Source organism: Hemiscyllium ocellatum, chromosome 10 (assembly GCF_020745735.1).
Source record: "Hemiscyllium ocellatum isolate sHemOce1 chromosome 10, sHemOce1.pat.X.cur, whole genome shotgun sequence".
NCBI classification, from domain to species: domain Eukaryota; kingdom Metazoa; phylum Chordata; class Chondrichthyes; order Orectolobiformes; family Hemiscylliidae; genus Hemiscyllium; species Hemiscyllium ocellatum.
Genome location: NC_083410.1, coordinates 45,950,771 through 45,969,200, shown reverse-complemented (window position 1 = coordinate 45,969,200; position 18,430 = coordinate 45,950,771). Strand labels below are relative to the sequence as shown.

At 39.3% G+C, this 18,430-nt stretch overlaps 1 protein-coding gene across 1 annotated transcript in view; it reads right to left on the bottom strand.

Annotated features, from left to right (window-relative positions):
* ush2a (Usher syndrome 2A (autosomal recessive, mild)) overlaps positions 1 to 18,430 on the bottom strand; it is a 985,309-nt gene that overhangs the window by 85,448 nt on the left and 881,431 nt on the right. Inside the window, 3 exon segments of the mRNA XM_060830996.1 lie at positions 5,083 to 5,151; positions 6,993 to 7,100; positions 7,103 to 7,172. Coding sequence (XP_060686979.1) covers positions 5,083 to 5,151; positions 6,993 to 7,100; positions 7,103 to 7,172 — 247 coding nt within the window.

The following is an 18,430-nucleotide window of genomic DNA, read 5'->3' as shown; positions in this document are numbered from 1 at the left end:
CCCAACAGTAAAGGTGAATCAACTAGCTTACAAAAAGTTAAAGATTGCATTAGACCAAACAATTTCCCACATTTGCCAGAAAAAGTGGTAAACCCAAGGACTGAGATCATTTTAGAATACAGCAAATGGTGACCAAGAAACTGATAAAGGGAAAAGAGAACATGAATGTAAACTAGCATGAATGATAAAGGTGAACTGTAAAAGCTTCTTTAAGATTGTGGAAAAGGAAAGTACGAGCAAGGAATGTCATGGTTCCATTATTGGTGGAGGCAGGAACATGTGTAATGGAGAACAGAGAAATGGCAAAGAAACAAAACAATTAGTTTATATTCATCTTCATAGAGATTGATATGGAAAATCTCTCAGGAATGCTCAAAAAGCTAAGGACTTGTGAAATTGAGGAATTTGAATAAAATTAATAATATTTACGAGTTAGTACAAGTAAAATTAACTGGATTGATGGTTGACAAATCCACTGGACCAGATAAGCTACATCACAGAGAGTTGAAAGTGGTAGCAATAGAATTAATGGGTACACTCTTAGTTACCTTTCAATATCCTTTAGATTCTGGAAAGTTCCCTGTAGACTGGAAATAGCAAGTGTAGCCTCATTTTGTGAAAAGGAAGGGAGAGAGAAAATGGAGAATTACAAACATGTGAGTTTGAATTTGGTAGAAGACAAAACGTTTAAAACAATTATAGAAACTTGGAAAATAGTATTATTCAGCAGAGTTAACTTGGAAATATGTAAGGGAAATTATGTTCAACAAACCTGCTGGAGTACGGAAGAATTTCATTATCCGGCATTCGATTATCCGAAAAGCAGATTATTCAGCAAGATCACAATGTGCCGATGCTTAGCTAAACTATGTTTTCTAGCATTTCATTATCCGGAATTTAATTAACCGTGTCTTTCGGATAATCAAGTTTCCTCTGTAATTTGAAATTGTTACTTGCTGTATAGATAAAGGAGAACTAATGGATGTGGTTGTATTTGGATTTTCAGAAAGCTTTTGATAAGGTCCCACAGAGAAGGTTTTTAGATAAAGTTAGAACACACAGGATAGGTGTTGATAAACTTATGGATTGAGATTGGATTAAAAGAAAAAAAAATAATCACAGTTTAGGAATGAACAAGAAATTGTCATGATGTCTGGCTGTTACTCATGGAGTACAACATAAACCAGTGCTAGAATCATGGCTGTTCAAATCTATATAAATTACTTACCGAATGTAATATTTCCCAAGTTTGCTGATAATTTAAGTTACAAGGAGGATGCACCAGGTTTCAATGACACTTGGACAGACTATGTGGATAAGGATGAATATGACAGATGCATTGTACTGTGAATAAGTGTGAATGTGGTGCAAAAAACCCAGAAAGACAGGAAATTTCTGAAATGTTGAGGGATTGGGAAGTGTTGATGTCAAAAGGGACTCAAATGTCTTTTTTCATCGATCACTAAAAGGTAGCATAGAGGTACAGTCAGCAATTAGAAAGACAAATGTTTTGTTAGTCTTCAGTGCATGGAGATTTGAGTACAGAAGTAAAGGTGTTTTGCTGCAATTATATATCTTGGTGAGACTGCACCTTGAGTATTAAGTACAGTTTTGGTCTCTTAACTGGTAAAAGATGCATTTGCCATAGAGGAGTGCAATGGAGGCCCACTAAAACAAGTCCTGGGATGGTGGGTTCATCTTATGAGGAGAGATTGATAAAATCATGATTTGGAGATGCCGGTGTTGGACTGGGGTGCACGAAGTTAAAAATCACACAACACCAGGTTATAGCCCACTAGCTTTTGGAATGGACAACCACCTGATGAAGGAGCAGTGCTCCGAAGGCTAGTGTGCTTCCAATTAAACCTATTGGACTATAACCTGGTGTTATGTGATTTTTAACTTGATAAAATCAGACCTGCATATTTTTCAGTTTTGAAGGTAAGAGGCGATCACATTGAAATTTGCAAAATCTTTTAGGGCCTGAAAGATAGATTTAAATGTGATGTTTCATCTGGATGGGGATATAATCGTGGCATAATCTCAGAATAAAAAGTGGACAAATTAAGACATGGAGGTATATCTTTACTCAGAGGATGAGGAATCTTTGGCATTTTCTACCGTGAGGGCTGTGGAAGCTTAATCATTGAGTTTTGTCTTGAACATGCTCAAAGTGTTTCTGGACACTAGGATATGGATAGGGACATAGAGATAAGGTGAGAAAATCAGGTAAATGATCAGCCATGATGGGCTTTTCAGCCTACGCTTGCCATCATGTTCCTTTTGTGTGTTTCATAAATTTGATTTATGTTGGTTTTTGGAGCAAAGGAAGAATTAGAAAATTTGCATTTAGCTGATAATGGAAACATTTCCTACTTCAGCAACTTTAAGTTAGCTTCTGTCTCTCTTCATAGACCTGGGTTTCTGCATAAAAAAGGTAGAGTCCCGATGTTGCAGTTACTATACTCTACCACAGAGTAGAACATCTTTGTTCTTTTCAGTACGGTTATGATTTTGGATTGTACGGAATTCAGAATTTTTTCAAAAAAAACTGAATCCCTCCAGATAGGATTTCAATAATTTAATTTCAGAGTTAAGTCCAATTTATGGAAGATTAAATTCTTTCACTAGCTTTTCCGGTCATCTTTATGATTTTGTGTCACTAGATGTGGGCCTCAATATAAGGAGAGAAATGTATGTATTAATTACCATAATGCACCCTTTATAGAATAGGTGTAGTCACCATGAAAGTAATCTTTCTTTTAACAAAGTGACTGATTTAGTAATTGCAACACAGAATGTGGCCATTATTAATTCTGACCTTATATATCTTTAGGCATTGGAGATGAGGATGTTGTAAGAGATGCTTGGGGCTGTTGATTATGGTAAGATCTTCTTTGGGTAGGTGTTGTTGCCATTACTTCTTGCTTTAATATCTATTTACAAGGCTTACTAGCATTAAATGGTGAAGAGTTAACCACAAAGAAGTCTTCAGAGGAGGAGGCATACAATTTATTATTAAGATGTAGTTTATTACATACTATAATATAAATTTTAAAAGCTTAAGGCTAGTTAACTACATTAACCCTAGAAAGAGACATTATCTCTAAAGAAGTAGTAAATGGCTCTACGCATTATGGCTGTGGACTGGAGAACGGAAAACAAACAACAAACTGACTAGCTCCTCCCAGAGACCACTATTTATATATCAGCAGGCTTAGATATTCCCAAACCTCCAAGTTAATCGTTTTTCAAGCAAAATGTCTTAGGGAACGTCTTACTACACCCTGCCCAAGTTTGCTTTCCCCTTATTTAACCCATTACACAATAAATTAAACAATTATATTAAATTTAACCACAATCCCTTTTCCTGCCTCCTCCCCCTGCCCCCCCACCATCCACCCCCCCACCCCACCCTCGCATTCTCCATGACTTGGAGTAGGTGATTCTTAAAAACGAATTTGTTCATGGGGTGAGACGGTCATGGCTTAGTCCACAGTTAAAAGGCAATCACATTGCTGTGGGTCTGGAATCATACACGTGCCAGACCAGGTAAGTAAGGCAAATTGTGCTCCCTAAAGAACATTAATAAACTAGTTGGATCTTTATGACAATCAATAGTGGCTACATTGTCACCATTAGCATAGTTTTTTTTCAAATTAATCTTTCCTTAAAGTGCAGTGTTATAACTTAAAAAAACACTGCTGTTGATAACATCTGGGCGGCACGGTGGCACAATGGTTAGCACTGCTGCCTCACAGCGCCTGAGACCCAGGTTCAATTCCCGACTCAGGCAACTGACTGTGTGGAGTTTGCACGTTCTCCCTGTGTCTGCGTGGGTTTCCTCCCGGTGCTCCGGTTTCCTCCCACAGTCCAAAGATGTGCGGGTCAGGTGAATTTGCCATGCTAAATTGCCCGTAGTGTTAGGTAAGGGGTAAATGCAGGGGTATGCGTGGGTGGGTGGCGGGTCGGTGTGGACTTGTTGGACCGAAGGGCCTGTTTCCACACTGTAAGTAGTCTAATCTAATCTACCAAAACACTGATGGAAACAAATAAAGGAAGAATAAATACTTTCTCAAATAGTCCTCTACGGGTAGATGCTACAAATTGATGAACATTCAGTTCCCATGACCCAGTAGTTGTATTGTCTGAGAATTCGGAAATAACCAGACTTGTTAAAAAAAAGATTTTCATTTTTTTTGTGGATGTCTCAATGTGCTGTACCACCAATTAAGATCTCTGGAAAAGTAATCAGCATGGGAAACATGTCAGCCAATTTGCACACAGCAACTCTTACAAACAGCGGAGCTATATAATGATCAGAAATATGTTTTAGTTTTATATTGATTAAAGGATAAATATTGCTGAGACTTGTCACAAAATAACATGTTCTCAATGAACCAGAGATGCTACAACCCTTTTCAATGTTCAAGAAATATCAAGAAAGACTGCATTAATATTGCACTGGACATAAAATCATTCCCTATCTAGATCATGAGTTTGCAAGCATTAAAAGGCAACCAATTTGTCCTGAAGACAAATTAATCAACACAGAACATGTTGTTGAGATTAAGATGCTACAATGTCTCTCATTTTTCAATATTTCTCATTTTCTGTTTTATATGAGCTATGGTACAATCAATAATAGGATTACTGATCTCTGGTTTTTATGGTCTGTTTCTAATTCCTTCCTACAAAGAAGAAGAACATTTTATATTTTGCACCTGAGAACAAAGAAAACAAATTGCCATAAAATAAATACATCAAGGAATCAGATAGTTCCTGAGAGAGATCTTTGACAATCTGGCTACCTTTGTGATGGTGATTTTTAGAACCAAGTTTTTTTTGAAGAAGACATTTAATGTTTATGAGGCTGATCTTCATTTCTCCACTTTGTAGGTGTTCAAGGCACCTGATTTAGAAGACCTTATTTTAATTATTGCTAAATGAAATATGCAAAATATATGAAGTCAACATTCAAATGACGATGCTTCTGATTTTATTTTTAAGAAGTGCTTTTTACCTGATATTAATATGCAGTTTAAAGAAGTAACATTGTATCTGGAAATAACATGGAGGAGCCATTGTAAATAAGGACCAATGCTCTCTCCCTTGAGGAATGCATTTCTTTTCTTCTGTGTAGTTCATAGAGTCAAAGAGTTATACAGCATGGAAATAGATCTCTCGGTTCAACTGGTCCATGCCGAACATAATCCCAAACTAAACTGGTCCCACCTGCCTGCTCCTGGTCAATATCCCTCCAAACCTTTCCTATTCATGTATCTATCCAAATGTTTTTTATATATTGTCATTGTACCCTCATCCACCACTTCTTCAGGAGGTTCATTCCACATGCGAATCACCCTCTGTGTAAAATATTTGCCTTTTATGTCTTGTTAAAATCTCTCTCCTCTTACCTTAAAAATATGCTCCCTAGTCTTGAAATTCCCCATCTTAGGGAAAAGACAACTACCATAAACTCTATCTGTACCTCTCATTATTTTATGAACTTCTATCAGGTCGCCTCTCAACCTGTTATGCTCAATGAAAAAGTCCAAGCCTATCCAGCCTTTCTTTATATTTCAAACCTTTCATACCTGGCAACATCCTGACAAATATCTTCCGAATTGAAAATGTGTTGCTGGAAAAGTGCAGCAGGTCAGGCAGCATCCAAGGAGCAGGAGAGTCGACATTTCGGGCATGAGCCCTTCTTCAGGCCCGAAACGTCGACTCTCCTGCTCCTTGGATGCTGCCTGACCTGCTGCGCTTTTCCAGCAACACATTTTCAGCTCTGATCTCCAGTATCTGCAGACCTCACTTTCTCCTAAAATATCTTCCGAACTAGGCTACCAGAACTGGACACAGTATTGCAGAAGAGGCCCCAAGAAGGTCCTGTACAGCATGATCTCCCAACTCCTATCGGCAAAGGACTGAGCGATGAAAGCAAGAGTGCCAAATGCCTTTTTGACCAACCTGACTATATGTATTGCAAACTTTAAAGAATTATGTATCTGCACACCTAGTTCCCTCTGTTCTACAACACTTTCCAAGGCCCTACCATTAATTGTATAAGCCATATCCTTGTTTGCTATACAAAATGTAATACCTTGCATTTGTCCGGATTGAACTCCATCTGCCAGTTTTCAGCCCATTGATCCATTTGATCAAGATCTCTTTGTAATCTTTGATAATCTTCTTCACTAGCTACTATATCACCAATTTTGTGTCATCTACAAAGTTACTAACAATGCCTTCTATGTTCTCATCCAAATTATTTACATAAATGACAAACAAAAGAGAACCCAGAACCGATTTCTGTGGAATGCTGCTGGACACAGGCCTCCAGTCCGAAAAGCAATCCTCCACCATTTTTCTCTGTCTCCAGCCATTAAGCAATTATGTATCCTGAATCCCATGTGACCTAATTTTACTAATTAGTCTATCATGTGGAACCTGGTCAAAGGCTTCACTAAGATCCAAATAAATAACGCCTACTGCTCTGCCATCATCAACCTTTCTGGTAATTGCCTCAAAAACCTCAATCAAGTTTGTGAGACATGATTTTCCTTACACAAAACCATGCTGACTATCCCTAATCGATTTTTGCTTCTCTAAATGTTCTTTAATCCTATCTTTTATGATCATCTCCAACAATCTACCCACAACCAGACTCACAGGTCTATTGTTCCCCAGTTTCTCCTTACAACCTTTCTTAAACAAAGGTACAACATCTGCAAATGTGTTGCTGGTCAAAGCACAGCAGGCCAGGCAGCATCTCAGGAATAGAGAATTCGACGTTTCGAGCATAAGCCCTTCATGGGGCTTATGCTCGAAACGTCGAATTCTCTATTCCTGAGATGCTGCCTGGCCTGCTGTGCTTTGACCAGCAACACATTTGCAGCTGTGATCTCCAGCATCTGCAGACCTCATTTTTTACTCAAAGGTACAACATTAGCTACCCTCCAGTCATCAGGCACCTCACCCATAAATATACAATATTTCACCATTGGGCTGTGTGGGCTCACTCCATGATATTAAAAACATTCCTTTTCTGTCAGTCTGCAGCTCAATCACAGGCCTGGGTTGCATAATAGGTGAGCTTCTAGAGTTTGTGCTTAGGCCCATTCACTGGAAGCATAACCAATGGTCATGCAAGCTTCAATTTGCACTTCCTTCCATTGACATGTAGAAAATAGCAAAGTTTAGTTTAGATAAAGAACACAAAGTCTTTGAATGAATTGACTTATTTCCAATACTTTCTGTTCTATGACCTCATGATTGTTAAACTTATATGCAGGCAGAGCATGCATAATTTCTCTCTTTTTGACGTATTGTGGACACTTCTAATCTCAAAAGAGAATGCTTTCCAATCAGCCTTGAGACAGTGAGTCAATCAAATATTTTGTTCTCTTTAATACTTTGCAACAAAATCGTCAGAAGTTAAAAACTGGGTAGTATTCAAGGAAACAAATCAGTATGGCCTAGTTGTGCACTGGCTCATTTTGACTTTTAAGAATATAACAGAACTTCTTTAGGAGCTGTTTTACCAGTTTCCTGCTTCCTCCACCATTTCCAGTATTTTAGAAGAAGTGAGATTACGTAAATGTAATAATTATATTCAATTGATGGAATATGCCATACAATGTGTTTCCCATTTCCTAGACTTTATGCCAATAGCTTCAGGTGAATGCAGAGAACTTACCACATGAAGTACAAATAAACTTCATCCAAATACATTCAGTAGAGGTCAGGGACCCATCACTGTGGCACAACTGAAGATGAAGCATAATTCCTCAAATGTGGAAAAGCCATATGGCCAGTTTATGGAGAGGAAAGATTTTGGAGTTACAATATTGTGGTGATAAAAGTGGAAAAGGGAAGAAAGAAAATAATTGGCATTTTTATAGAACCTGATACTATCAAAATGCTTTACAACCAGTGAGGTGCTTTTGAAGAATGATCGCTTTTATAATGCAGGAAAGGCAGCAACTAAAAAGTGTACAGCAAGCCCTCAAACAGCAATGTGATAATGACCAAATATTCTGTTTTTTTTATTGTTGATGTTGAGTGAAAGATAAATATTGAGAGAATAGTTGGGAAAATAAGGATAAGGTGGTCATTGGTAGAGTACATGGTAGTATAATAGGAAGAGGAAAGGTGAACAGCAGCCTGAGAACAGAGAAGAGATAGGAAGGCACAACAAACAGCCTATCCTACCCCAGGAAATACAAGCACTACAACGGGCAACTGAAGGAGGGGCAGTCCTTGAAAATAACCATATAGGTTTTGATTAAGATCATGTGGATCCTTCAAAATTAGTTTTTTTTTTCCTTTTTGCACATGCTTTGTTTATCTCACAATAAAAGAATTACAAGGAAATGACTTTTATTAAATTGTGTAGTGACAGGGCTGTATGTGCTTAATATGATGTAAAAGCAGAGCATTTAGAATTATATAATATGATCAAGCAAAGTCAGCACAGCCTCCTGAAAGGAAACTCATTCCCTATAAATTTATTACAGTTCTTTGAGGAAGTAAGAGATAGGTTAGATAAAGGGAAATCAGTCATGATCACATTGAATGACTTGAGGGGCTGAATGGCCTCTTCCTGCTTCTCTGTTCCTATGTTGTGGATGTAATATATTTGGATTTCCAGAAAGCATTTGATAAGGTAATGCAAGTTAGGACACAATGGTAAGATTCCATGGTGCTGAAGGTAGTTTATTAGTATAAACAACTGGTGAACTAACAAAGACAGAGAGTTGAGATAAAGGGGTCATTTTCAGGATGGCAACCTATGTTAAGTGTAGTGCTGCAGGGATCAGTGTTGGGGCAACAATTATTTACAATGTATTTGTGACTTGGATGAGGAAAGTGAATGTACTAAAGCCAGGTTTGTACATGCCACAAAAATTGTGGGAGGGCAAATGGTAAGATGACACAGGGTCTACAGAGGGATATGGCAGGTTAGGTGAATGGACAAAAACTAACCTGATAGCATATAATATGGGAAGGTTTAAGTTTATGCATTTTGGCAGGAATAGTTGAAATCTTAAATATTATTTAAATGCCAAAAGAGCACAGTACATGTCTTTCTATAAACTGCTCTCCCCTTGAGTAATATGAGGATGAGCTGATGATGTTGAACACATAGTGCACAGCAAATGCCTTACATTCTCTTGATGTGAATTGCTTTGCATTTTATAACATATATTACTCTTTCACAAATCACATGCTCACTGAATCAAACTCATAATATTAAGGTAACTGTTGTATCTCTCAGTTCTTTCACCTTTTGGATAAAATGACACTTTGAATAGAAGTCTGCAATAACAGGGTACTATTCTTGATTGCGTGTGACTGAATTGTTCCGATGGAATGTCTTGATCTTAATGGCACTCTAGAAGCTATTATTTCTTCCTTCTGTTGTGTATTTCTGCACTTCTGGCATATATTGCATGTAGTAACTATTATTTCAGCATTTTTTTTGGAGAAGATTTTGCAGTAAAGAACTGATTTGGCTTTGAGTTAACAAATCTCTGTTCCCATGTGGACTTCATATTTGTTTTAGAGGAGTGTTTCCTGCAACATTTTGGGAATGATTATTCTCATTCTGACTGGTACCTTCCAGTGAGATTTTATCTCTGATAGACCAGTATGGCCACATTGCTGGCTGTGTTGATGTATCTTGTCAGGCCATCCCTGGATCACTTGCTGAGAGAGCATCTGTAACTCTTCATCTTGGTTGGTCTAATATGTCATCTGATTCTATTTTGGTAGTATTATACAGTACATGATGGATCTTTCCATCTTGATCTTTTACCTTATGATTTACTGAGACCAGTTGCAGATCTTTGCAGCTGTGCAACCCCAGGAAAGCAAGACCATCGGTTTCAATGGCATAGGATATTCAGTTTGCTTCTTTTCCTTTCTGTGTCTCATTGATTTGTTTTGTTCCTACCTGTCAAATCTTGGTTCTACCAAGATATTGCTTGGTTTCAGAACAGCTTTCTCTGCATATTTCTTTCATATTTTCAGGAACAATCTGCCAGTATAGTTTGAACAGAGTGATGCTACTCTGTGTTCTGATCTCAGTCTTTTCCCCTCAACTCCCTTTTCACCCTCTTCCATTTCAGTTCAGCATGATTCACTCCAGTTCTTCTTTCTTTCACATTAATTTGGATAAACATTTCTCCTGATGTTTCATTGCGTTTTTTTATTGCATCTCTCCATGTGACTGGCAGAGTAATAGACTGATCCATTGTTAATCAGCACATGATGGCAGTGTGACAATTAATCCAGGGAAAATATTCAGAAAACAGTTCACTGCCATAACTTGATGAATAACATAATTGATCCTTAACTGCCCTCTGGGCTATTAGGGATGGACAATAACTGCTGCCTAGCCAGCAACCTTTCCATCCTGCAACTGAATAAAACAAATTCTACCTCTTGCACAAAGACCAGAGACACAACAGTTACCTTAATATTATGGTTGCAGACAAATAGACTTTGAGGAAATGGAAGTCTTTCTTGCTGATAAATTTGAAGAGGCAGTCACTGGACACACTGATGGATACTTGGGTGCAATTGGTGAGGCCCAGCAAGTACATGAGGCAAACCAGTGATGCCAGTGAAACCCATTGCCCTCTGTCCCTGTGATATCCCATCAACCTGGAATTCAATGTATTGCTCAAGTATGGAATGTAGGGTATCAGTAACCTCTGAGCTACAAAGCTGCGTAACCATTTGCAAAATGTCATCGAGGGCTTTAGCTGATCCTTGACAGGAGCCAGAAGTGAAGAAATTCAAAGCCACGTGATCTTGGTAGGAAGAGTAGAAAATCTGGATATCCTTTAAATGGTGAGAGAAAAAAAACATTCATGTTGGTGTTCTGAGGGATTTGGGTGTGCTTGTGAAACAAATACAGAAAGTAAGCATGAGAATACAGCAAACAATTAAAAAAGCAAATGATATGTTGGTCTTTGTCCAAGAGGTAGACTTTGTTTTATTCAGTTGCAGGATGAAAAGGTTGCCAGACTAGGCAGCATTTATTGCTGAAAATGTGTTGCTGGTCAAAGCACAGCAGGCCAGGCAGCATTTCAGGAATAGAGATGCTGCCTGGCCTGCTGTGCTTTGACCAGCAACACATTTTCAGCTGTGATCTCCAGCATCTGCAGACCTCATTTTTTACACTAGGCAGCATTTATTGCCCATCCCTAATAGCCCAGAGGGCAGTTAAGGGTCGACCACATCAAGAAGAATGCAAGAATGCAAGAAATGCAAACGTGTCAGAATTAAGAAGTCATCTTGCAATGTACAAGTATTTGCTGAGACCACACCAAGAGTACAGAATATAGCTTTCTTCTCTCTAAGTAATGAGGGATATATTAAAGGAGATGCAACAAGTGTCCACTACATTTGTCTCTTCGGTTGATAGTATTGTCCTCATTGCAATGGACTTATACTCTCCAGAGTTCAGAAGAGTGACATGTGATCTCATGAAAATTCTGCACCTGACATTGCAGATGCAGATGTTTCCTCATTTTGAAGAGTCTAAAACTAAACTCTTTACAAGTTCTTACCATTTCATTGCTGGATATTAAATCAAAATTCATAATGGGCATTTTTTGCATGCTTCTAAAATAACAGGAAACTATTTTGAAACAAGAAATTCTTTCAGTTCCATACTGAAAATTAAGTCTTCCTGATTTTTCACAACTTCAATACATCCTAATTCTAATTTAGTTATGAAAGGAAATATTTACTAACATATAGTGTATAAAAATTAATTTAATGGTTGTGATAATTTTTCACTGAATTTCTGAATACCACTTTCTCTACATATATTACAGTGATAATATATTACCACCAGCAAGGAGCTGAAACAAAGTTTTATTTTATTTATGTATTGTCAATTTAGTGATAAAAACACTGGCAATGTACCTACTGACAAGGGGGAGAGGTGTTTCTGAGGTCTCATTATTCCTTGTATTCTTGACGCACATGATGATGAATTTGAATATGACATTAAAGTCTTGAAATTCTGACCTTTCCCACAAATCTGAAATGCTCCATTTCATTATGTGCCACTGTGTCCTGCCACCACAGTTGTACTATTAAAATGTTACAAGTTTAAAGTATGCTTACAGTGACAGACTCCTGTGCAACACACAGTTCATCCTACCTCAGTACATTTACATTCATCATGCAGCGAGGTCGCACTCAATGATTTTTCAGTGTGAAAACACTTCACAATAGACTGTAGGTGCTGGTTATTCACCCTGTGTACAGCTTCACCACCAGCTCCAAACAAGTGAACTGACCTTGCCAGAAGACATCACATCAGCTCATTCCCCTAATTATCTTGTGCTCTGAGCATGTCACCTATGACACACTTGGAGTGCCAAATGTTGTTAATGTAAGACTGCTGACTGATCATTGTGCACTGGGCAGTTCTGTAGCACAGAGAAAAGGGTGGATAGCATGGCAGCAATGAAAATATGAGATGAGAACCAATAAAAAGGAAAATGTGTATTTATGTAGCCCACGTCACAACTTTGGCACATCCCAAACCACCTGACAGCTTATAAAGTACTTTTAAATGTAATTGTTACAATAAGCTGGATTGTGTGTTTTTAGTGGTGGCTAGGAGGAGACATGGACAGCAACAATGGAGGCACACAAGTATATTACTGTTCAAATGCATAAATGACATTAGAGGAAAGCTACCAAGTTTTCTTGAAGCCTGCTGTGATGCTAATACACAGATTCCCATTACTCAGTGAAATCATTGCCTGGCATTATGTCTTAAGTACCCGGTGGAGTAAGATGATGAACATCAAACATTCGCATCCGAAATAGGGACTGCCCATCATCATTTGTACAGGTAAGGATTTGAAAATCTATGCATTTGTCTGAACGAATAGCTGGGACAGAATAAAACAATATCAAGTTAATTGGAAACACTTTGTGACATGCATACTCAGGAATAGTTGAGGAAACTAATCTCGGTGGCTTTGTCATTAGGTCTGCCATATTTTCCTGTAGTGAAAATTAGGGCTGTGATTTTCCCATTTGAAGTTAAAGAATGCTAACAAGTGAGTACATTGGCATCATTTTTGCCATTGCCCAGGGCTAGTTATCCACATAATTCACATCTCGTGATATATGTAAGCAAGATGTGAGGTGTATTACTTGGCAAATCACATGGTTAGCAAAAAGAAGTGTTCATCGCTACTGGGACTTCTGATTTCTGAGGCTTCGATACAATATTCAAAGTCCAACTAATCATCAGTTCAAGCACTGCAAGCTAGGAACTTCCAGGATCAGTGCTGGGTCCTCTACTTTTTGTCATTTACATAAATGATTTGGATGCGAGCATAAGAGGTACAGTTAATAAGTTTGCAGAAGACATCAAAATTGGAGGTGTAGTAGACAGCAAAGAGGGTTACTTTAGATTACAACAGGGTCTGGACCAGATGGGCCAATGGGCTGAGAAGTGGCAGATGGAGTTTCATTCAGATAAATGCGAGGTGCTGCATTTTGGAAAAGCAAATCTTAGCAGGACTTATACACTTAATGGTAAGGTCCTAGGGAGTGTTGCTGAACAAAGAGACCTTGGAGTGCAGGTTCATAGCTCCTTGAAAGTGGAGTCGCAGGAAGATGGGATAGTGAAGAAGGCGTTTGGTATGCTTTCCTTTATTGGTCAGAGTATTGAGTATAGGAGTTGGGAGGTCATGTTGTGGATGTATAGGACATTGATTAGGCCACTGTTGGAATATTGCATGCAATTCTGGTCTCCTTCTGAAAGATTTTGTGAAACTTGAAAGGGTTCAGAAAAGATTTACAAGGATGTTGCCAGGGTTGGAGGATTTGAGCTTAACAGGCTGGTGCTGTTTTCCCTGGAGCATTGGAGGCTGAGGGGTGACCTTCTAGAAGTTTACAAAATTATGAGGGGCATGGATAGGGTAAATAGGCAAAGTCTTTTCCCTTGGTTCGGGTGGTCCAGAACTACAGAGCATAGGTTTAGGGTAAGAGGGGAAAGGTATAAAAGAGACCTAAGGGGCAACTTATTCACGCAGAGGGTGGTATGAGCTGCCAGAGGAAGTGTTGGAGGCTGGTATAATTGCAACATTTAAGAGGCATTTGGATGGGTATATGAATAGGAAGGGTTTGGAGGGATATGGGCTGGGTGCTGGCAGGTGGGACTAGATTGGTTTGGGATATCTGATCGGCAGGGATAGGTTGGACCGAAGGGTCTGTTTCCATGCTATACATCTCTATGGCTCTATGACTCTATTCACCTCTACTGTCCCAATGCATGGCACAAAGAAAAATGAACTAGTTCCTCGCTTCATGGAGAAAGACCTCAAGGTGCTAGTGAATTGGGTGATGAACTGAATGTCAGTCTTCTTGCTGGCTGACTACAACAACAGACAATGCCAACAAATGCATCCAGCCTGGGCAGACATTGCTGCACAGCTCTCTCCACCATTAAAAATAATGGTCAGCATTACAAGAAGAGGGTCAATGATATCCTGCATTCTGTAAAAATAAGTGGCACTATATACTCTTTGCTACCTTATTTTAACTCTGCCACTGCACACATATCTCACAAAGGTACAACTCTCAGCATCACAATTCAATAATCTGCAGTGTGCTATGGTCCTCTTCAATTACCAACAACACTTATTCATTTCTGCGCAAGATTTTTCTGCATCTATCTTGCCCAATTAATTTCTTCACTAATGTAAACACAAACGGCACCCAGGACACATCCGCAACTAAGAGGCTGCAGTCTGCATCCCCTCAGCTCCCCATCTCAGAGGAAGAAGCCCTGTTCATGCTAGAATTTAGAAAGATGAAAGGAGATCTAATGGATGCACAAGTGGTTGGACAAAGGAGTCATAGAGATGTTTTCCCTTGTGCAACTATCTCAAAAGGTCATAGGTTGAGGCTCAAGGGTGGCAAATTTAAAACAGAGGTGAGGAGGGATCACTTCTCTCAAAGGGTTGTGAATCTATGGAATTCACTATCACAGAGTGTGGTGAATGCTGAATAAAGTTAGGTAAGAAATATTTAGATTTATTTACTTAGATCTTTACTTAGTAATAGGTTAAAGCAGGGGATAGATAGATCTTTATTTAGTGAAGAGTTAGGGAAGGTGGGCAGGAAAGTCGAGTTGAGGCCAAAATGAGATCAGCCATGATTTTGTGAAGTGGCTGACTCGACCTGAGGGGCTGAATTGCCTGCTCCTGCTCCTAGTTCTTAAGAAACCCCAGAGAATGCACCAACAAGGTGTTCAACTGCACCGACTCAAAGACTTTCACGTCTCTGTCTAGATAAGACTTATGGGCATAATCTGGTTGGCACATATTGATGCAACGCTGCAGCTTGTTGAAAAATGAAATGTCTAAGTTTTCTGGCACTCAGAAGACCGCTGGGAGACCAGGGTTCCCTATAATTTTCTTACTGGTGGTGTGGACCTCTGAGCAATATCTAGAACTGGAAGTCAATGGCATAGCCAATTGCCATTGCAATCTAGAGGGAGCCTAGGCAGCTCAGCTAAAGATAGGTTCTTGTTCTTGCCATAAAGACTTACTCAACCAGCAGAGACAGGCACAGGGACATTGGGCAGGAGTATCAGGAATACTTAGGAAGCTGGAGTGAAAGATGTAGGAATCCTTAAACATTCTCAGTGACATGGTGGTTCCAGCACACGATTGATGGGCTGTCACCAAGGAAGCAGTGTCAGCTGCCTTGGAGGCCCAGGTTCAGCAGAATATCCAGTGGCTCCTGGACATGCAGACACACCTGCATTCCATTGCTCCAGGCAAGGCTTCTCAGAAACAATGACAAGGCAAGAGGGGAATGAGGCACTTTAAGCTCAATCCAGGTGTCCCTTCCTCTCAGAGAGACAGGCAGCCAGCATCTAGATAGGACACTCTTGGCTGGCTGGGGCCTTCTAAGTCCAAATGCACTAAGGGGGTGATTACCAAATCTTAGAAGTCAATACGGAGCAAGTCCTCTGCACACCCCACTGTTGGGCCTGTGCCTAGCTGTAATGGTGGAAGAGGAGGGAAAAACATACTGAGGCACATTTTTGCTACAGTGTCACATTATTGTAAATAATCCAAAGCTTGTCTCAATATATTTTAACTTGCACTGCTTTAATGCCTGTTGTAGTATCAGTTTTCAATGTGGAACATGTTTAAGTCATACTCATGTGAGAGATTATGAGCTTTTCATGTATCACAAGAAGTAAGCATTGTCATCAATTTGCATTGCGCATCTCTCGTGAGCATCTGAATCTTTGAATGCAGATAACCTTAGACATTGCATATCCTTGAACATTAGCTTTAAGGAGTCCAGCCAAGACATTGTATGTTAATATGGAGGACACTGGAGCTAATGGCAAAGTCCAGGGAATGACCCAGTGCCTGGACTGCACACCGTTTTCACCATTTCCACCCACCTTTGTGGGTGAGGATATGGAATCAGTGATAATTCCACACATCTCAGTGGGAAGGCTGTTCCCAGGTGTGAACTTTTCGAGGAAGTGTGGTGACATTCTAGACAATGTACAATGGGAAGCTACTATGTCAGTTGTCTCTCATTATCTACCAGTCTTCAGAGAAAAGTTACACAAAGTTCTGCCTCTCCCAGGTTAAATGCTATCATAAAGGGTTTTCAAATGTATCAAGGCAATTGAACAGTCTCTGTGCACTCTAAACCATTGACAGTATGCTGATGAAGGAAGAGTCTGAAGGAGCTTTCAAAGAATTCATGCCAAACTGGTGGATATAATGAGGAACCAGACTATATATGACACATTCAGAGCTTTCAACAAAGCTTTCAGAGTCACATAAATGTAGTGCTATGTGATGTAAGTGCACTCTCACATATGCTTTTCCCCTAACAGTTATGTTAGGGATAGTTATAAATCACAATTTCAATCTTTGTTCAACTGAAGATATCACTTACATGTTCACATGTAAAATGTATCCTGTAACCAGCAAGTCCAACAAGTTAGACATGTCCTTTACACTAAACAGATGAGCTACTTAGATGTGCAAACAATGAACAAAATGTCAACCTCATTCTTGAAAGTGGGTGACAATAAGATTGTATCTGACTTCTTGGGCTCGCTGAAAAATTGCGCTGTCTTTCTCATGTGGACACCACTCATGGTCAACCTCCTGATACTCAGCTTCATCCCCACTCTCAAAGGATTGCTCTCATTCCTCCATTTTGTCATCACCCAAGTTGTCACCCTTTTGTCTAAAGTTAAAAATCACACAACACCAGGTTAATGCCCAATAGGTTTGTTTGGAAGACTAGGTTGCAGCCCTTTTTGTCTGCTCAAGTTGTGAAGCTCACAGCATGTTATAATAATGCAGGGCATGTCATCAGGGCTACATGAAAAACCTTACTGGAGAGGCCTAGTTATTGTCAGGAGCCTGATGACCTGTTGCACTGTAGCCCCAGTATACCTTCATTCTTTGCGTCCCTGTGCATTTCCTACAGGTCCTATGCATTTCCTACAGGTATCATGAACACATTTGGAAGAGTTGCCCCTTATTTTCTGTCAACCATCCCAGGGATCTTGGTAAGCAGCAGGCACCCCAGTACTCGAGTTCATTACCAGCATTGGCAGCCCCTAGGGTATCTGGCACAGATCACCAAAATTTTGCTTCATTGTTGACAAATTAGTCGAAGATTAAGAGAATTTTTTTTTCTCTGTTTATAAAACTGCTGTTTGGTCATAGGACAGTCACATAACAACATGGCTGCAATTGATAGCCCCCTGCTTCTCTGATGCCAAATTGCATGCATTATGTTCCAAGAAAAGTGTATTCTTTAACCAAGGCCTGCATAGCCATTCCACAAGTTGCTAATGAGACAAGTTACCAGGTACTGCCTGTTTTGTCAATCAGCTTTTTGCACTATTGAGTTTATAGATTGGAAGATTGGAAGTGTGATATTAATACACCACAATTGACTATTAATGTGATGCAATTGCATGGAGGTATGTTTCTCATCACCTGACAGCAGGATTATGAACTCACCACTAAAGGCTTGAGGATATAATCACATGAGTTTTTCTTAACGTTGACAACGTGATATTTTACAAAACTGCCCAATTAAGTCATCATGCTCAGAATTATTCTCTGAACTCAGAGGGAAAATTTTACTGCAAGATGGTGGTGAGAGTATCTAACATGTTACCTATCATGTTTATTGCACAAGCACCTTCTCGGGAGAACACCTTTCTGGGCCAGTGGCAATAATTCTTTTCAATATCTGTAACCTGACTTATAGCTTCACAGCTGTACATTCAATGGCAAATTCTTCACCACCTCAAAATTATCCAGGCCCTAACCACTTCTTCTCTGTTGTGAGAATGCCAATGTTAGAATATTTGCTG